This window comes from Saxophila tyrrhenica (assembly GCF_035928015.1).
Source record: "Saxophila tyrrhenica strain CCFEE 5935 chromosome Unknown scaffold_5, whole genome shotgun sequence".
In the NCBI taxonomy this organism is placed as follows: Eukaryota; Fungi; Ascomycota; class Dothideomycetes; order Mycosphaerellales; family Extremaceae; genus Saxophila; species Saxophila tyrrhenica.
In genome coordinates, this window is record NW_027041737.1 from 391,384 (window position 1) to 410,876 (window position 19,493).

General features: G+C 54.6%; 9 protein-coding genes across 9 annotated transcripts; 5 read left to right on the top strand and 4 right to left on the bottom strand.

Moving 5' to 3' along the window:
- Window positions 1–367: 367 nt before the first annotated feature.
- CWC22 (pre-mRNA-splicing factor cwc22) lies at window positions 368–2,544 on the bottom strand (the record flags this gene model as incomplete). Its single annotated transcript, XM_064800756.1, has 2 exons — window positions 368–448; window positions 601–2,544. The coding sequence occupies 2 exons, from the start codon at window positions 2,542–2,544 to the stop codon at window positions 368–370; spliced, it is 2,025 nt and encodes a 674-aa protein (XP_064660707.1).
- Window positions 2,545–2,824: 280 nt separating this feature from the next.
- LTR77_003500 (uncharacterized protein) lies at window positions 2,825–3,272 on the top strand (the record flags this gene model as incomplete). The annotated part of the gene is made up of 2 exons (XM_064800757.1): window positions 2,825–3,097; window positions 3,132–3,272. 2 exons carry the CDS (start codon window positions 2,825–2,827, stop codon window positions 3,270–3,272), a joined length of 414 nt encoding a protein of 137 aa, XP_064660708.1.
- A 704-nt stretch (window positions 3,273–3,976) lies between these two features.
- LTR77_003501 (uncharacterized protein) lies at window positions 3,977–5,317 on the top strand (the record flags this gene model as incomplete). The annotated part of the gene is made up of 2 exons (XM_064800758.1): window positions 3,977–4,489; window positions 4,556–5,317. The coding sequence occupies 2 exons, from the start codon at window positions 3,977–3,979 to the stop codon at window positions 5,315–5,317; spliced, it is 1,275 nt and encodes a 424-aa protein (XP_064660709.1).
- A 2,209-nt stretch (window positions 5,318–7,526) lies between these two features.
- LTR77_003502 (uncharacterized protein) lies at window positions 7,527–8,108 on the top strand (the record flags this gene model as incomplete). Its single annotated transcript, XM_064800759.1, has 1 exon — window positions 7,527–8,108. One exon carries the CDS (start codon window positions 7,527–7,529, stop codon window positions 8,106–8,108), a length of 582 nt encoding a protein of 193 aa, XP_064660710.1.
- A 385-nt stretch (window positions 8,109–8,493) lies between these two features.
- RCF1 (Respiratory supercomplex factor 1, mitochondrial) lies at window positions 8,494–9,153 on the bottom strand (the record flags this gene model as incomplete). The annotated part of the gene is made up of 1 exon (XM_064800760.1): window positions 8,494–9,153. The coding sequence occupies one exon, from the start codon at window positions 9,151–9,153 to the stop codon at window positions 8,494–8,496; it is 660 nt and encodes a 219-aa protein (XP_064660711.1).
- Window positions 9,154–10,097: 944 nt separating this feature from the next.
- On the top strand, window positions 10,098–11,991 carry LTR77_003504 (uncharacterized protein; the record flags this gene model as incomplete). Its single annotated transcript, XM_064800761.1, has 2 exons — window positions 10,098–10,233; window positions 10,400–11,991. 2 exons carry the CDS (start codon window positions 10,098–10,100, stop codon window positions 11,989–11,991), a joined length of 1,728 nt encoding a protein of 575 aa, XP_064660712.1.
- Window positions 11,992–12,546: 555 nt separating this feature from the next.
- On the bottom strand, window positions 12,547–13,293 carry LTR77_003505 (uncharacterized protein; the record flags this gene model as incomplete). The annotated part of the gene is made up of 1 exon (XM_064800762.1): window positions 12,547–13,293. The coding sequence occupies one exon, from the start codon at window positions 13,291–13,293 to the stop codon at window positions 12,547–12,549; it is 747 nt and encodes a 248-aa protein (XP_064660713.1).
- Window positions 13,294–14,344: 1,051 nt separating this feature from the next.
- LTR77_003506 (uncharacterized protein) lies at window positions 14,345–15,225 on the bottom strand (the record flags this gene model as incomplete). Its single annotated transcript, XM_064800763.1, has 5 exons — window positions 14,345–14,557; window positions 14,603–14,779; window positions 14,830–14,936; window positions 14,992–15,091; window positions 15,151–15,225. The coding sequence occupies 5 exons, from the start codon at window positions 15,223–15,225 to the stop codon at window positions 14,345–14,347; spliced, it is 672 nt and encodes a 223-aa protein (XP_064660714.1).
- A 3,275-nt stretch (window positions 15,226–18,500) lies between these two features.
- Window positions 18,501–19,389, top strand: LTR77_003508 (uncharacterized protein; the record flags this gene model as incomplete). The annotated part of the gene is given in 2 exon segments (XM_064800764.1): window positions 18,501–19,248; window positions 19,268–19,389. The coding sequence occupies 2 exon segments, from the start codon at window positions 18,501–18,503 to the stop codon at window positions 19,387–19,389; spliced, it is 870 nt and encodes a 289-aa protein (XP_064660715.1).
- Between the last annotated feature and the right edge of the window lie 104 nt (window positions 19,390–19,493).

Here is a 19,493-nt window from a genome sequence, read left to right on the forward strand (position 1 = left end):
AGGCGCAGCTTTGCGCGGAGGCGATCGCGACACAGAAGGCGAAGGTGATCTAGACATCGGGCGAGCCTTGCGTGGAGGACCCGGAGAGGGAGAGGGCGAGCTGCTATAGCTCCTCGAGCGACGTCTGGTGGTGCGAGCCGGGGCCTTGCCGTTGCGGCGTGGTGGTGAAACTGACCGTGTCGGAGACCGTCCTCGCCCTGGTGGCGGCGAACGCGAGTCGGAGTAGGACCGACGCTTACCGTTCGTACGGCCAGGTGGCGAGCGAGACCGGGAGGACGAATAAGTCCTGCGCTTGCGTGGGGGCGATCGTGATAGAGAATCGTCATCCTTTCGTCTGCCAGCTCTGCGAGGCGGTGACCGGGACACGCTAGGTGAACGCCGCTTGCTTGTCTTTGGTGGTGGTGACTGGGAGTCGTAAGACAGCGATCTGTTGCGCCTTCTCGGAGGACTGCGTGACCGCGAGTCAGAGACGTGTCTTCCACGCCCTTTCTTTGGTGTTGGTGATTTTTTATAGCTCCGGCCTCTCGCTCGTCGTGGCGATGTACGTGATCTGGATTCCGACCTGGAAGAGTGGCTGGAATAAGAGCTGTAGCTGGAAACGCTCTCACTCCTTCCACGACTGCTAGGCGTGGTCTCTTTGGCGGCAGGCAATGCGGGCGGTGCCGGCTTGGGCATGTTTTTCAAGAACTCTCTCATGCCCTCCGTCAGAACACCCATGCCGATAGCTGTGAAGAAGTTGATGCTGAAACGGGTGTTCTTTGGGTTGTCTGTTGGGAACATGCCGGTAAGAGCAGGTTGAAGGTCATCATCCCTGAAGCGCTCTGCAAGAGACTTCATGCCAACGCCTTGGGCCAGGTCTTCGATCAAGATCTTGATGAAGATGCGCGAGGATGAGGTAGTGTCTTCCTCGTTGAGCTTAACCACGTTGAACACATGCCAGCCCAGCGCGTCTGATGACAAGAGATGCCCAAAGAACTGGGCGATGATGCGAAGGCGGTTGGTCTCGTACCGATGGATGGTTTCGTAGTATTTGGTGAACATCTCTTCGAACAAGTCTTTCCACAGCCTGTTGAGCTTGCAGAAGCGCTCACCGATGAGACCGAAGAACTTGTTGTAGGTTCGCTCTTGGCTGCAGCATTCGATGATCATCGACGGCAGTTCGTCCTCGCGGCCAGTCGGAAGGTTGATGCGCATGAGCTTATGGCATGCTTCCTCGAATCCTCCAGAGGACATAATCGTCAAGTAGATCGAACGCCTGAGGTTGACGAGGTCAGTATTGGACTGATCCTTGATCTCCATTGCTTTCTCTGTCTGGTCTTCTTCTTCGTCGCTGCTCTCCTCTTCGGCGTCTTCGTCGTCTTCGTCCTCGCTTCCTGATGCTTCGCCCAAGATCTCTGCCTTCAGCTTCTTGTACGCTTCTTCGTTGGCCTCCCAATCTTGGTCAAATTTGAAGATGTTGAGTCCATCTTCATTGACCACTTGGTCATCCAGGCCTGGTCGATGCGTGATCTGGTCCTCTTCCTCGACCAAGTCCAGTTCCTCCTTGACTGCTTGATGATCCTTGTACTTGTCTTTGCGTATCTGGAAAAGTACTTCGATCATGTACTGCACTCGCTTGTCGATGTCGCCTTCATGCAAAATACTCCTGAACTGATCATACACTGCCAAAGCGATCTGCGAGTTCATCTCTTCGATGTGCTGTCCAACCTCTTTCATCAAGCCCACAGCAATCTCGACACTGTCGTCTGTCGGCTTGTGCAGCAACAGCAACAGCATTTGCGCAGCCAGCATCTCGTGCGCAACTTGCTGGTTGATCAAATGCGCGATGAAGGTTGTACTGCTGTGGCACACGCTCTTGTCGTTTCGCTTGAAGGCCTTTCGAAATTGGATGATCAGCCGGTTGATGAGGAGCTCTCCAACTTGCGGTAGCTTGGTGTTGACGATGGCGGCCATGGCTGCGAAGATCGGTGTAAATGGCAAGCTGGCAGACTGCGCTTTCATGATACTGCGGCAGAACAAGCCTCGTCCTCTCACCAGATTCTCGTTGAAAAGCTCCGGCACAATGTGCTTGATGTTTGAGGAGTTGACCTTGTTGATCAAACCGTTGATAGACTTCTTCAAGGCCTCCCAAGCCATGCGCTGATACTCCTTCGAGGTCTTGTCGGTGATCTGCGCTTGTAGCGCTCGCAGCCGTGCTGGTGGGATGTAGGTGCCACCAGACCGCATATTGAGCAGCTTTTCGTACTCTGCCTTCGCTGCAGCTTGCTTTTCCTCTGCAGTGAGCGGCTTCTCCGGCTCTGCTTCATCCTTCTGCCGCATCTCCAGCTGCCTCGCTCGCTCCATTGCGCGTGACCGATCGACATCGCGAGGTAGGGGCCCGTTAGCACGAGCTGGTGAGCGCGAACGTCGGCGAAGTGGCGGTGCCTCGCGACGAGGGGAAGGGGACCTTGAGACTGGAGATCGTTTGCGGGTATACGACTCTGGCGCTGGATCGCCAGGCTCTGGTGAAGGCAGTCGCACCGCTGACTGAACGGCGGACGCCATGGTGGAAGAACAATAGCGAGTTTCGTATGGTGATATGGTGAATCCTCGAGCGCTGTGCAGCCCGTCGAATGATGTGTGAAGCGTCAAGTCATGTCTGCTGCGGAGCTGTCAGAAAGAGGAAGCAATTTGAGAGAATGCGGAAGTGACTCGGCGGCCGACGGCCGGTACGGGACGATGTAGCGCGAGTCATGTTCTGACCCCCAGCACTCGCTTCACATGCGCTGTCATTGCACACCACTCGACAGTCTGAAGATGAAGACTTGAGGGAACACTCGTCAAGATGAACCGTCAGCAGCGCCCTCGACCAAACCGTGGTGGTCAGGCGCAACCCAGAAACTCGCGCGGAGCAAACGTTCCCACGACAGCCCAAGTCGTGCCAGGAGCGGCGGTATCAATAGTGCTCAAGGCCGATCAACCGACGGGACGAGAGGTCCAAGGCACAGTGAAAGATCTGCTTACTAGGGGCGAACACCCGCGCGGCATCAAGGTCAGGCTACAAGATGGCAAAGTTGGAAGGGTGCAGAGGATGGCTACAGGAGGCCTTCCTGCCCCTGTAGGTTCTACGTCGACCACGAATCTGATACTAGATAGTCGAGAGCGAGGAGGGAGACGGCCGCGATCTCTGGACGAAGATTCGCAGCTTCCTCCGCCGCGAACACTTGCAGACTACCTACCACCGGAATGTCCTCCAGAGCCGCAAGAGATCAAGGAAGGCTCAGAGACAGTGAAATGCCCGTTTTGCGATGCTTTCGAAGGAGACGAGGTTGCTGTATCACATCATGTTGAGCAGCATCTGAGCTAAGTGCCATCTGGTTATGCAGTACCCTCCATTCACCTCTAGGGGCCGTCACCGCGATCAACCTTTCAACCTCACATGACGTCACATATCACATGAAGATGTCACCATATGGTCGACCATGTTTCACTACTCGATTGGGTGTTAATTCTGAGCTCGGTCCACCAGGTCAAGCGCACGGTTCGAAATACGAAGTGACTTTTCAGCTTTCGCAACACCTCTCAAACTCACCTTCTTCCTCCCACCACCACAACCGGGTGCGTATACCACGGTTGGCTTGCACGCAAGACGTCATTACACCGTCCAAGTCGCACCTGCGAGCTAGCAACGCTTCGCAACGCTAGTGACGACATACCACGGCAAACATACTCAGGTCACCGTACTTCGAAGCTAGACGACCAAGTCCCTGAGTCGCCACCTTTGCACCAAGCAGAAGAAGTAAGCATTTCTGGCACTGTTCTACAGTGATGGCTATTGTCTGACACGTGAACAGGCATCGCAATTGAGGGCGCGTCGAAATTCGGCTCGAAGCTCAGCGGGCAACAGAGTTCTTCACCTCCACCGCGGAAGTGCCCGTTAGGCCAAAGCCGCAATCCAGGACGCCTTCTCGGAAGGGCGGCCAACAACAAGGTGACCATGGCACAGAACGGCATATCTTACGTTCTTGGGTCGCGGAAAACACCAAAACCCGTCGATCTGAAGCGACTCACGAAGTGGAAGCGTTTCGACTGGCCAACACCGACAGCGAGGTATCTTCTCCCGGACGCCAGCGGACACTGCTACCTTCTCGATCTTCCACCAGAGCTTCGACAGCTGATTTACGAGTGGTTGATGGCTGGAAGTAATGAGCTACGCGAGAAGAAACCATGGCCCAGGACCTTCACATCATTGATCGAACTTGCAAAGACCTGCAAAGGTGTCTGGGAGGAGGCTGTTTCCTTCATGAACGAGGTCAGGACCTATTCAGTGGATACGATTGGCTCTGGAGGTATCTTCATCGACGAAGGCTTTATAAGCCACAGAAGTCTAAGCCTGGCTCATGAGAATGCCTTGGCACTCCCCAAACTCACGGGCATTCGCAGACTGTCAATCACTATCCATGCGAGCCTGAATATGATCTGTGACGTCCAGAGAACACTCTATGCACTGGTAAGTCTTGATAGACATTCTGTGCGTTTTCATGATGGGGTAGCTTGCTAATCTTTACGTTACCAGGTTGCCCTTATCTCTCCAAGCCAATTGAAACATCTGGATGTCAAACTCGAATATTACGAAAGCCCCGTCGGCGCGAATGGTCTCCTCTGGTCCACGGTCTTGAGCCACGACGCAATCCCCGAACTTCAAGCCGCTGCATTCCCAATTGACCCTCTCCGCTCGTTCCGGAAATTCCAAGGCAAAATCCCCTCCAGGTCTGAGGCCGACGACTCTTCGAACAAAGATTCGCAGGTATGGATGAGCCTCTGCGTTGACACTAGGAAGCTCATGGAAAGCGACATGCCGGTTCTCTCACACAACGTACTCGGGAAATACTTCGAAGTGCTTGACGAAGTGTTCGGTCGGCTTTACGAGATCAGAGAGTATGGCTATACGCCTTTCGACGTGGACGAAGCTGAGGATAGATTCGTTGAAGCTCGGGTTCGAGGTGACATGGGGGCTATCAGGCGGCTTCATTCGCGACTGGCTCTAGACGTCGACAGATGTGCCGAACAATATCCCAGGAATCATGGCTGCCCACTTTGGGATCATGCGGCAGAACCTGACATGACGAAGTGCGAATCTTGGGATGACTATCCGGAACAGATGGAGAAGTTGTACAACTATGAGAGGGGAGTGGAAGCTTCGCATTCCGCTGTGAGTCTGCTTCCTTCCCTCGAAGAGGCCCTTCCGGACGTCGGTGTGGATACCTCTCATCTAGGGTACGCCGTCATGGGCCGTCTGATGCAGGAAGCACAGGACAACTCAGCATCAGGGGATTGAGGGGCTCGGCACACAGTCTCGAGCGGCGCAATGCAGATGAAGGCTATCTGAGCACCACCACATACACACATTGTCCCTGAGATCTCTGCGACCATGGCGAGGCTAAGAAGCGACATGATGCGGATTTTAATATGTCTAATCTGGGCTACGCCGTCTACACCAGGCTATTGCGTGCGCAAGAGGCCGGAGAAATCCCTATGACATAGGAGCAAAGTGTCTCTCCAGAAACAAAAAGGCTCTGAGTGGCTGAGCACATCATTGTGAGTATGAATATCGTCGGATAATGTGAAATGGTTGATTCTCATGATCTTGGACGGTGTTGCGAGTGTCACCGCCACCTGCAGGGGGCCGACGGCAGGTAATACCATCTCTGGGCAGGACACGGCGACTCTAAACGGTATCTATTCAGTCAAATACTCCTATTTTCTCTCATTCACGAGGCACATGAACGAGGAACTATTACTGCTGCACCTCGCGAGGTCATCACTGCAAGAGTTCGCATTACATTTCTTCCAGGTGAGTATGACGCTCGTCTTCCATGTGCCGTATACTGAACAGGTGCTAATTGAGCGAGCTCAACCATAGTCTTACGCACCGCCGATCTGCCTGCGCTGCTCTCGGACGAGTTTTTCATTAGTTACGGCTCAAGAAAAGTGCCGCTGCTCTCCGAGGTAAGTATTGCGCCTACTGTGAGCGGAGTGTCCCTGAGATACGCGGCAGGCGGAATCCAGTGCGAGAAGAGCAAGAAGCATGGAATGATCCTCGCCCTTCAAGACGCTTGCCTGTTGAACATGGTCGGTCGTGATGGCCTCGAATGCGTCGTTGTTTGGCCGACTCGCCATCGTCAACGGTGAATGACTGTGAATGACTGTGTTGCCGTACCGTGGAACCAGCTGACGTCCTCCACAGCACAAATATTCTCAAGATCTCTCCTATATTTTGCTGTTGGCGCTCAGCATTTCTACCAACCACTATCTCTCTACCGGCAACTATCTCTCAACGACGCTCGTAACACACAAACCACACAACATGGATTTCGATCCAACGCAGTCCATCCGCCGGCGGCTGCAATTCTCAGTCGCACACAAAACGACGGTGGAGCAGCGCCGGCCTACCCTGACGAATGCACAATCAGCGGTCAGGCGCTGCTATCGCCCTGCAACATACCACTCTGCAACCCCAAGTGGTGGCAGCTGTCACTTGCTCAACCTCCCTACCGAAATACGCCTTATGATATACCGACAGTTGGTATTTGTCTCGGAACCCCGGCCTCGCCGCACACTACAAAGCTTTGGTCATGCTCTAGCCCTCATGCAAACATGTACCACTGTGAGAGAGGAGATCATCGATCTGGTGAAGAATACGATCTATCCGCGGCTTCGACAGCACCAAGCGCTTCAATTTCCACTTCCAAGCGCAGCCAATCGCGGCTACCGCGGCGAAACCTTGGAGGGAGTTTTCGCTGATCACGCGGTCGCTCATTGAGAGCGAGGAGCCAGCAGCACCACATGCGGCCTTCGGGGTGTATTGCCAAATTCTGAACCGTCTGGCTTTGCTGTGCGAGGAGCTGGGCCACGGGGAATTTGCATGCTCCAGTCAACTGGATATCCTGACCGCCAGAGTGCAGGGGGAATACGTCGCTCTCGCAGAGCACCACCGCACACTCATGGCTCACATCGCCCAGCTTCCGAACCCGTTATGGGGTATCCTCGATCTCGCTCAGCAGCTCGACGCGGCGCTTCCGGGTCTGGATGTTGATACATCGACTCTTGGCTATGCGGTGATGGACAGGATGCTGAAGGAGAAAGTTGAAACTGGTGAGGCGACATGAGACATTCGTTCTGTTGAGGTCCACAGAGATGAACCTCCGGTTTGCATTCGTTTCTAGCGCTCGTGGCCGTGAGGGTCTTCTCTATAGGTACCACACGTCATGCTACTTTACCACTCTTTGTGTGCGCCATCGAGAGATTGTCTGCTGAAGGCTTCGTCCGTATAATTGCAATCAAGAAACTGTCACAGATTCTGAAACAACAGCGCTGTGCATGTTTGATCCTCCAAAGCTACATTCACTAAGTAGGTACTACAAAGGTGTTCAGTCTTAAAATCTGTGACTTGCCTTGCTACAGCTCTCTTCATAGACATTGAGGCGTACATGTGGGCTGCTACAGAACTACCGGCTCGCAACGATATTGTCCTGCCGTGAAGCAATATGGCGGCCTGCACCAAGACCCTCGGTACCTACGAGCTCCTCGAAGCCGTTCTCCTGCACCTGGAGCCTCTTACCCTCCTAAAGACCAAACGAGTATGCTCAACATGGCTCAAGCTCATCGAAAACTCGTCTGCCATCACAAAAGTCGCAGTGGCGCAACCATGGACTCACCCTGAAGGCCATCAGAGCATCTACTACACCGAGCAGCACCTCAAGTTCCACCCACTCCTTGCAGCATCATTCACACCCTGGGCCTACAACGAATACTCCTCCGGATTCCGGCGTACGTGGGAGCTGAACATGCTCTCGGTCTTAGTCGTCACACCGCCATGCACAACAATGCACTTGACTTTCTGGCCGTCCGAGTCTTCCGGTCCCCTTGTCAGTGCCTTGAGCGCGAAAGGCTGCAAGGTTCATAATGAGAAAGGCGTGCGATTCCAGGATGTGCATGACGTGTTGCGGGACATAACGCACGAGCGCGGCCATGTGGACTCGATGCTTGCGATCAGGTTTATGGATCCGAATGACGAGGGCGGATGGCAATTACCTCGATATGTACGGATTCTTCGAAGTGTGGGATGAATCTGGGCGGGTGCTTATTTCGTTATATCTCAGAGACACTGGCGGTCGAAAGCAATGGGGCAGGAGGGCATAACTTCTGGGCCTCGTGGCACGCAGCGGTAATGAGCTCAGTCTTGGTTCTCCAAGCTGCGAAGGTGCAAAGGTGCTAGACCAGTCGCAATGCAGCGCCAGGACCAATGCTAGTGGTGGTGAGAAGCGCCGCTCTGGCTGCAAACGACGTTCAGGGGCGCAACTCCGTTGAACTGGCAAACGAGCTCACTGACTGACTACGATCAGCTTCAAAACAGCACGACATGTGTGACCCGGATCAATGTTTGGGTTTCAAGGACTTTATCGACACAGATACATTGAGAACGGACAAGCTTTCGTGCAGTCATCAACCACATCATCTCCTGCCTTGCCACAGATCTGCCGCAGCACTCAATATCGGCCCTCGTCGCTCACTGTCTTCGAGAGAACTCCTCACACTCTCCTGCACCTTCTCCACCGCCTTATCCTTCGCTTTTACCGCCTCACTCGCAACCCCCTTCGCCTTCTCGTTCACCTCATTGGCTTTCTCATTTACCTGCTTCGCCGTCCCCTCCGCCTTCTCCACCACCTTCTCCCTCGCCTTCGCCTGCCCCTCCCTCACCCTGTCCCTCACCCTCCTCAACTCCTCTTCCTCCTGATCCCTTATCTCCAACTCCCGAATCCACGCCTCATGCTTCTCCTTCTTCTTCTTCTCGTCCACCAACCCCGAGAACTCCTTCCGCTTCTTCCGATCACCTTCCCAATAGATACTCCCTACGAACATGGCCGCCAGCGTGAACCCTTGCGCGTAGATACGGCGCCGGAACATGCGGTTCGTGCGCTCCTTGTCGCCGGTGCGGATAGAGCGGGTGGCTTCGTAGAGGGCCCAGCATGTTAGGGCGCAGCCGAGGGGGATGAGGGGTTCTTCGACGATGCGGCGGCGGAGCTTGTTCCAGCGGGATTCCTCGTAGAAGTCGGGATCGTCGTCGAAGGAGGAGGGGGGTGGAGCGGTGTTGATGTTGCCCGGGACGGACATGGTGGGAGAATGAGTTGGAGGTGTGGTGTCGTCGCGTGCTCTATCTTTTCATGCGATTTCGTCGACTTTCGCACTTAGAGAAGTGTACTCCTGGTGTAATATGTGTTTTACGAACTCCGCAAGGCTTGATCGAGAGCCGACGAAGGCTGCAAGGTCCAATGGCTGAAAGAAAATGGTACACTGGGCATACGTACAGATCGAGCTCTATGGAGTTGTGGTGAAATGGTGATGTCGTCTTGCATGGGCGCTTGGGCCAACGTGAGCATCAGCCCTCCTCCAACACCTTCTCTCTTCTATACCACCGCACCGTTCCTTGTTCTTGACACAGCATTGCTGTATGACCGCAGATACCTTCATCGACGGTGCTATCTTGGTACAGCAGTACTCTCGATCTCAGCGCTGTCCGCAGGTCCCCACCGTCGCGTCTAAGGCACCCGGTTGTGACACCGGGGAATCCGCCCCGATGCACAAACGATCTTCCGGCACCTTCTTGTGGCTCCCGACATGTACCGGGTCGGCGGCGACGAAATTGCTTCCACCCAAGGATTGAAGCCGATCCACCGGCCGTGCCTCAGAAGCCTTGCGATGTGGCTTGGTTGCAAGGCCATGGCCTGAAACACATCCATGCAGCGTTTCGCGATCCTCCGAGAAGCAGAAAGACGACTTTTCGTCCCCTGCCAAACCACCACTGTCAGCAAGATGCCTGGCCTTTCCTTGCCTCTCATTGCTCCACCGCGTCTGCGAACTGCTGCACGTCTCGTACGCCGACTGTCAGCTGATACTGCAATCAAATTGATCGTGTCACAGCTAGAGAATCAGCGTCTTCCCAGCATGCGCCCATTCTCATTTCTCGGAGGGAAGTATCAATAGGCTTACAGGCCCAGCGACCATGTCTTTCTTTTGTTCAAATTGTGTCCAGTCCAGCGTTCCGCTCAATATTCAACATGTCTCTGCTATCAGTCCCTCGTTCAGCATCCGGCAGCAAACGCAACTCTGCTCGCCTGGATCTCCTTTCGCTCGTGATCAAAAAGTCATCCACCGACTCGCCACGTGATTCACTTTCGCCACTTGACGGGGATGGTGAGCTCGAGTACGAAGAGAGAGGCAGAGGCAGGAGCCGACGAGCAGTCGAGATCTCGCGGAACGAGCACTCCTCAAACAAAGGCAAGTCTTCCCTCTTTTCCCAGGTCACTTGTTTCCAAGCAACCACGATTCGACAATGGGAAGCTGACACTACGTGCACCAGAATTCGAGGCAGGATCTAAAGCTTCACAAACACCAGACACCACTTTCCATGCTCCGCAACGAACACATGAGACTGCCACTTCCCAAGCATCGACAGCGGCATGCTCGCCACGTTCCTCTCCCCTCCTCAACCGCGACAATCGACCAGCCGACCTCACTCTCACGCGGACCAATGGCTTGACCTCACTCCCTATTGACCAATTGAAACATCAGATCTCGCATGGTCACACAGACACAGGCACGCGCCCCACGATAACGCAGCAGGTCGCACAGCACCGATCCAATAGACCACAGCAGTCGCCGCCACAGCCGAAGATGGGCAACAAGCCTTCGAGCATCACAGGCTCGCCGGGGCCCGATGACGCCAGTACGCACAGCGTCGTGAGAAGACCGGTACGCATGCTACGGAAGAGCTCGACGAACCTCTGCAAGCGCATCGACTCGAAGTCGCCACTACCCCGGGAGCTCACTGCGAGCACAGTGCTGCAAGTCACTCAACAAGTATCACCTAACGCCTTCGATGGCTCGAATCGGAATGATGATGAAGAAAGCCCGGTGGATCCGTTCATGGGCATTCATGAATTGTCACCGACGAAGGCTAGGACAGACGACATGCCTCACGCAGCACAATCTACTTCCATGGCCACCATAACGACCGAGAACGCTAGCCGCCCGATGAGTGCTTCAACCACCATCCGCGACAGCAGAGTTGACAGTCGAAGAGGATCGCGAGTGGAGACTAGCACTTCTTTCGTCGAAGACCTCGATGATGACACAGACGGCAAGCCCAGTAGTGCACCAGTTCCTCCGCCTCATCGCGGGCTGACACTGTCACCCTCCATACCCGCGCCCTCACCATTGCCAGAAGACAGCCCGCACAAGTATGGCCTGAAGGACCGAATGGACACACCCGAGCTTCCTGAGCCAGAGAAGATTGACGTGGTCAAAGCACGCCGCAAAAGCACTGGACTTGACATCTTCAACGTACGTCATTTCCCTCACCGTCACTCTTCCATCACCCAACTAACCGCCAACCAGGAAGCCAAATCCCTCCAATCCGCCTCCTCCTTCCTCAACGGCCTCAGCACCTCCCGCCGCCGCGCCGAAAGCACCCAACGCTCCACCGAAACCTCCGCCTGGACCAACGCTTCCTTCACCAACACCACCCGCCCCTCCTCCCGCTCAGCATCCCGCCTCGCGTCCCGCCCGTCCTCCACCGCGCCCACCAGCGCCTACTCCGCTGACCGCCGCCGCGGCCACACCTTCAAACCGTCCGGCTTCGCCTACACCCGCCCCCTTACCTTCACACAGCTGAAGTGCTACCGCGGCCACGTCCGGCTGCTGCCGTCGAAGAACAAAGCAGCGCCGGTGGAGTGCTCGGTGTGTCATATCGATGACGATAATGAGCATTTCTCGTGTAGTTGGTGTGCGTTGCGGATGTGCAAGTTTTGTCGGAAAGACTTTGCGGAGCGCGGGGTGGTGGCGTTGAAGGAGAGGATCCGGCAGGCGGAGTTTGGGGGTGGGTCGGGTTTGGGGAGTGAGGAGGTGGAGCTGGGGGAGGAAGTGGGGAGGGGCAGGAGGGCGGTGCTGTGACACGATGTCCAACACGAGCACAGTAAAGGATTCGTAAGGGTCGAGGGGGTGATGTTGATGGAATAGGCGGCATTGGGTAATGAGTGCATGTGTAATGATCAGTGGCGCTGGCACGCACGAAGGCTGGACCCGGCTTTTGGGATAGAAGCGGTACCGATGGTTGCAATTGGGAGGGCTGGGCGATGTAGGATGTTATACCCACTGCTTCTGAAGTAAGGCAGAGTTCTTAGACATTTAGAGTCTATAATGATACAGAAGTTGTAGGTCTTCGATACTTCATTTTGCTGTTGTCATCCTACTGATTAGAATGTGAAAGATGATCAGAATATTGTCAAAGAGCAAACGCCATATTCAATTCATTGATATCTATCTGTCTGTCCAAGCAGTGTCCCAATTCTGCGTCATATTCCATGTGTATCATGTCAGCCGACAAGCGGCATCTGTCCAAGAGAGTGTGTGTAGTCGAGTCATCATCATTGCATTGCCTTTGCATTGCCTCGCTGCAAGCAGGCAAGCTGCACATCGCAGCATCCAGCCTCAATCGTCACAGACGATCTATTCCTTGCTCGCAACGCTGACCTCCTCGACATCCTTGCCCTCCGCCTTGGGCTCGACTACAGCAGTCGAGACAGCGGTCCACCAGCTCCACGCAGCAATGCCGAACAGAGCAGCGGCGAGAATGACAACGGGGATGGTGAGGCTCTTCGCCGCCTTCGCCTCGTTGCACAACGACTGCAGACGTCCGCTCTCGGAGCCAGCAACGTACGGCGCGAGATAGCAGTTCCAGACCTCCGGGGTGAAAGCAAACGGCGCGCGGTACGTGATCGTCTTCTCCGCGCCGGAGACCTTGGACGGCACCGGCAGCGACTTGAGGAAGTTGATGTTCCACTGCATGACAGGGTACCACGCATACACAGCCCCAGCGAGCGCAGCGGCGAAGCCAACGGCCGCGAAGACCAAGCTGACGAGCCACAGCGAAAGTCCGCACGCCTTAACCTTCTCCTTGCGCACAAAGCAAGCGGTGGTGACAGCGACAGCGCCGGCGATGGTGCAGATGACGCCGCTGGCGATCATAGCGGCTTCCCGCGAGAGAGTGAAGCGGGAGGGCGTGTAGTCCATTTCGAGCCAGTAGCTGTATTGGGCTTCGGCCGTGGCGTTCCAGCGGAGATAGTGGATCTGGAGCTCCGAGTTGGCGTGACTGTGGGCGTAGGCCATGTTGTCGGCGGCGAGGGCGAGGGTGGAGAGGGCCAGGAGGGCGAGGAGGAAGCCGAGGGCGATGATGGAGGTGGTTTTGAAGTCCATTGTGCTTGGAGTTTGGTGGTTGTCGCGTTGACTTGTAGAGAGTGTGTTCTTGTAGTTTAGGTTGAAAGAGTGGAGGTGATCGTTGCTACGATCGTGGTATAGACGAGTGAGTGTTTTGCTTCAAAGAGAGCGACTGGTTTACAAGAACTGCTGTGGTAGGAGAGGAAGAGGAAGAGAACACGTGAAGCAGGAAACCCATCATCAAATACCCTACCTCGAGCCTTTCCATCGCGACGCGGGCTCGCTCGCTCGCTCTCAACAACGCAGAGTCTGCGGGTCGGTTCAAGAGCTGGCAGCTGCCGGCAAACTCCCCGTCTCGCCCGTCGTCGGCGGTGGTGGAGTAGCAAGTTGGACAAACTTTCGCCTGTCGATCAATGCAGTCCCAGTAGGCAGCCCTACGCTCCACATGGCGCAGCGTAAGAGGCTGGCTCCAACGGTGCCGACGGCTTGTTGGGAAGATCCACGCGGTTCGTGGCGGGGGTGGTGGAAAATCATGGTTCTGGAGTCGCTTGTGGAGATCATTTTTTGTTGGTTGACGAATGGGAATTGTAGCGCATTTCGACTATTGAAGTTAGAAGGGGAAAACTCTTTCCAGTCGCATTCGCCCGTCTGCAGACTTTGGTACCTGGGAAAGCCATGCGCTGTTCCTGCAGGACGGCTTGGATGGCTCTTCTTGACAGCGCGGCGGATTACAATGTTGGCATGAGATGCTCGAGAGAGCGCGCGGCAATAGCGACAGCACAGCAAGTCTTCTAATCGATCTCAAGGCGTGCAGAATACACGTATACAAGGCCTCTCTCAAAGGTTAAAAGAGAGGCAGCACCACAATCAGAACTGCCGACGGGATGGTGAGCGACTATGGTACCATGGTACAACATAGCGTGGCTAAATCCAAAGCGACCCCGACTGTATGGTGTTCTTCGGCTCGGAGAGTGTAAAGCAAAGATTGGGCGTGGATGATTGTCTTCGGCGGGACTATTGTTCAGCATACCGCGTACGTCGAGGTCGTCAATCAAGCTCCCATCTCGTTGGTTACGCCTGAGACGCTCGATCACAGACGCGCCGACGCATCCTCCAGCTCAAGGAAGCGGACAACGTGAGTCTGCAGCCGATCAAACCCCCAGAACTCCTCTTTCTTGCCTGAGACGTCCGTTGCGACGAACCAAGGCAAACCGACCGCTCCGCTCGCTGTCGCCTCTTCTGTGTTCGCTCTCACAATCCTCTGGATATCCTGCTCAAGGCTCTGGGAGTGCGAGACACGCCTCTGTCAGCTTGAGAGATTAGTCGGAGAGCGGCAAGACAAGCATACCCGCTGAACTACTTCTGCTGCTCGGCTTTCACCAAGGACACCTTCGATGATGGGCTGGAATGTCTTCAGCGACTGGACACCCTGCTTCTCGATCCAGAAAGCATGATACAGCGCATCGAGCAAGGCAGGCTGATGGTCAGGATATAGCTCGCTACACGCGGCGATTACACGCTGGACCTAAGGCAGTATCAGAGGCTATTCCCAGAGCATAATAGACGACTGCTTACCTCTGATGTCCGCGCAAGAGGGTAGTCCGCAGGAAGACCAGCTCGCCAGGGTACGCTGGCCTCTGCAGCGCAGCGTGCAATGTCCTTCCACAGATAGTCTACTCTGTCTGCGCTTTCAGGTCAGATTGATATTGCAGGATATTGTCTGTAGATGAGGCTTACTCGGTATGTTCCAGGGTGGATTCGATACGCCAGCTTTCACCAAACCGATCATGAGGACGGGTACATAGGTTATATCACAGTCCGAGAATGTTTGAGAATGCTGCCATGCTCATCGTCAGTAGAACTGTATCAAGCTGTTGCTCCGATTTCTTTACTTACTCTTGTGAAGTAGTATGCAAGATAAGCGTACGGACTCTGGAGATCCAGGTAGAATGTGAGTTTCGGTCGAGCCATGACTGATGAGAGATGCTTGAGACGAACGCCGGCAAAAGAATGCGCTGAGTCCCAGTTTATATGAAGAATGATTGTCGAGCCTTAAAAGGTGATACGGCTGACATAAACGCTTGCGGTCAGCTTCAATGCACGTGCGGCGCGGCAGCTGGACGACGCTATTGACATGGTGGTATCGCGTGTGTCGATGCTTCTAAACAAGACTTCTGTTCGATGTCAAGGAAATGGAATAATTGGCATGATAGTGAGGCCTTACGCGGGAAGAGAACTGCTCGATCACTATGGACTGCTACTACATCCATCATCCACAACTATACACACTTACCATCCAGCAACGATGTCAGCGTCAGATCAAGATGCCATCAGCTTCAGCATTTCCTGAAAAGGACCTTGGTATGAGACATCGCAGTAAGACTGGTCTTGTTGTAACTCCAACCTTTGTACCTTTCGAAAGGCCCTCTTAGGGCTAATGATATTGCTCAGCGTTCTGAGCCGGTATGATGTCTCGGGTAGTATGCAATCAATCAACCTGTGCCTGTGAGCGCTGGGAAAGTCGTTATAGCAGAACGCTGGCACTGCCGCCTGGCGGCTTTCGGTGCTTTGCTGCCGGTCCGGGAGGTGGAATCGCTCATGTAGCGTGGACAAGGTTCCGCATGGAAGCTAAGGGAGTGACGGCGGAAGAGGTTCGGTCCAATGGGTTGAGGCGACCTTGCCAGTGGCCTTAGACGAACGGCGTAGATGGCGTCGATGGCGCAAGCACTTTGTAGACGTAGAACTGCTCTTCCATAAGAACCATCGTAGACAAGAACCATGAACCCGACCTCCTCCTCGTGAACGACATGTTGCTCCACAAGCCCATAACCGCCGCAAAGTTGAAGTGATGTCGTCAGCAACCGCAAGCATGTGACAGTCTCCGGCCCAATCTCGGCTTGAGCTGGTAACACATATATGGTTTTGACAAAAAGTCCTTCCATCTCTAGTACCCATTGAGGGAACGGGTGTTCACAGCACAAAAACCTTTGCTTAATGGGATCAAAACCATTCCCCCCCCCCCTAATCCGCCTGCACCTCGAAAGTTCCTTAAATGCCTCCAGATCCTCACCCTCTTGTGTCGATCCTGCGCTAGGAATAAATAGAAGCAAATCTGTACGCCTAGTTTCTTCTCTCCTCCTGTTGTGGGGGGTTTTTTCTTTTGTTCGCTCATTTTAGCGCCGATATGCCGAAGTCGAGCGTTCGAGTGCCAAGGCTAAGAAGAAAAGACCCAGGATGCAGGTTGATATACCATACCTAGAGAGGTAGCTGGAGGACGTTGTCTGAGACCTTTTGTAGGCCGTCGCCGATTCGTGACGGACCGTAGTCAAATGAACGAGCAGACCACGACTGTATTCTTCTCCCTCGAGGGTCCTCTCTTTCGCCAGCATTTTGCAGTGTTGCGACCTTCAATAGATGAGTAGACCAGGAGGCGAGCGCCCGAGTCTTCTGAACTCTCCTCCGCGTCGAGGAAGGCTTCCACCTTTCGAACGTCTGAGTTGTCTTTTGCTGTCGACTTCGGCCGATGCTGTAGACTCGAATTCCAATGGCAAGGCTGGATCCTCTCTTGATACCCAGCTTCTGTAAGTGAACAGTAGTGCGGATACATTGAGAGCAGTTTACCTGTCGGCCTGGGTGCTTCTCGCAGCAGACATCATGTCGTGACCAGGTCGGTTAGCAAAGGAGGCTGCAACAAGTACGTTTCTTTTGCAGCCTTGTTACATATCCCATGTTGGTGCCGTCGAATACAAGCACTCCCTGGGGGATGGCGGAGACCGGCTCAATCTGTTTTGAGGGAAGGCATAGGCACGAGGTGAATAACACAGTGTACGCGGGACAAAACGCAGAAGATGGGCGGGAGCACGTGTCCAGCTTGTATGAGAGGTATTCTGTGTATGCAAATTCGTGTAGGCGTAGGAGGTAAGGTTGAGACGAAGCCAAAAGTGACCAAATCGGGAAAGGCGGTGAATGCCACGTGAACGTATCTCTTCCTCCTTCTCTGGCAGAGCTCTCCCAACATCACGCGTTCCTCGTTGCGTCTCGATCGCTGCTAGCCAACATCCTGACATGAAGAAGAATGATTGGCATGTAGTGGATGAGCTTTGTGAGACGCACTCAGCTCCCGTCAAGATGCAACGGAGTATCGAGCAACCACCTGACTAACAAGGTGCGCGCACGCGGCACGCAGCCCTCGCAGGATGCAGATGCACTTGGAGTACTTCTCTCGAGGTATTCGAGGCACTCGAGGCCTCGAGGACATCAGCCCAATCGCATGCGCATAACTGGAGGAGCATTCTGCTCATTCGTCTCATGACGCGGTGGTGAAGCCAAGGCACTGCAGTGCGTCGCAGGACAGCGTCGTACACACAACGCGCACCGGAGTGCGGTTTGCTGTCCAGTACAACAATGCACAAGGTAGGTCGTTCGCGCTATCCTACCTCAACGGTACTGCTGGGGCGCGGACTATACGGTGAGATCGCACTCGAAAGACCTGACCGAACAGCTTGCAACGCTCTCGATGGCCGCAACATCTGCACTGGGGATCTCAGAACTGCTGGAAATCATAATCGCCGAACTTGACCCCGCGACCATCGAGACCTCCAGACGAGTGTCGACGGCGTGGGACGAGATGATACGCACCTCGAAGAAAGTTTGCAAGAGGAGGGTGTTAGCACCATTTATCTCGAAAGATAAGTGGGCACGATGGATGCAGGTGCACGCGGAGACCAGCCTGCCCAGGTACCATGTCCCCGCGGGCCTGGGGCTACATCTGCATCCGAGCCTCAGAATTGTGGCACACATTCACGGAATGTTCCAGTTCGAGGTCCCGCATGGCCCTGACTCTGAAGCGTCGTTTGCAACATGTCTACCGTACTGCGCGACCGGAGTGCGCGCTACGACATACGTCAGTGAAGAAGGGAGTTCCACCCGCGACCCCGGCGTGGTTCATTGCGTGGTATATGTCAGGAGTGGAGTCCGGATCAGGGACCTTGCAGATGTAGCAAAGTTGCTGCAGAGCACCATCGGCACATATGGGCCCGCACCGATGGTTGGTCTTTTCGGCCTGGTAGCGCACTACTGATACTCCTCGAAGCGTACAGGCTGCTAAACTTGCAGCCTTGGAAGGTCGCAGATCAAGATGCCGCGAGGTGTTCGCGAGCCAGGTTTCAGCCAGCGAAATGGCCAGAACATGCACTGCGTTGAGACATACGCAGGCTGCCACGAAGAATCGTTTACCTCTCTGGAACATGCATACCACAGCAAAGACAAGAAGGCCTATGTTTACTCCATCAGCACAATACAGACGAGATGTGCTCATCTACCCGACCATGAACGACCACCTACAAGAGCTCTCCACCGGACTCCTCCTGGCTCAGCAGCTGGGGCAAGTGTTGTCGAACGATGGCCCTGCCCAAGCAAAGGCTCTTGGAACGCTAGAAGTGCTCGAGCACATCATCATCCACCTCCATCCCTACGACATCAAAATGGCAAGAAAGGTCTCCAGGACATTCAACCAGCTCATCGTCTCCAGTCCAGCGATCCGCAAAGCTATGGTCATGCTTCCGATCCAGGCAGAGAGCAAATTTATCCAATGGCAACAGACACAGCAACGTGGCCGCGCAAGTCTTCCTCGTTACGATGTGCCTGCAGACATGCTTTTCCATCCCGTCATCCAGAATGTTGTTCAAGATGACAGCACTGGAGAAAGGTCGTTCAGCATTGTCCAGATGCGAGAAGAGTCTTTGAAGATCACAAAACTGACAAGATTGTTCCAAAAAGCCCTCACTGTCTACACGAGGCCCACATTCGCCAAGTGCCAGAACCATTTTGCAACGCGTCTTCCCAGCTGCCAAAACGACTTTGCTACTCAGCCACGCTGCCGTGTCGTTGGCATGCGCATGCGTTGCCAACTAGGTGGTGATGAACATTCCACCGAATGTGTGATTTACCGCAAGAAGGGGTTCGAATCGGAGACCTCGTTGCTGTGGCATTTACGTTATTGGAGCAGCGACAGTACGGCCCGCGGGCGGATTTCAGGAATGCGGAGATCGAGGGGAGGATCGCGTGGTAGTGTACGGCAGTGGTGGATCGTTGTGGGCGGACAAATTGAAGGCTGAGTGGGAGGCGCTGGCGTGAGCCCGCAGAGTGCGTTCTGGCGTGACGACCATGAAATTGGGCCGTGTTGATGAGTTCCGGAGGCGCCTGTTGAGATGGTGGTGCTCCAATGAGTGCCTTTCCTG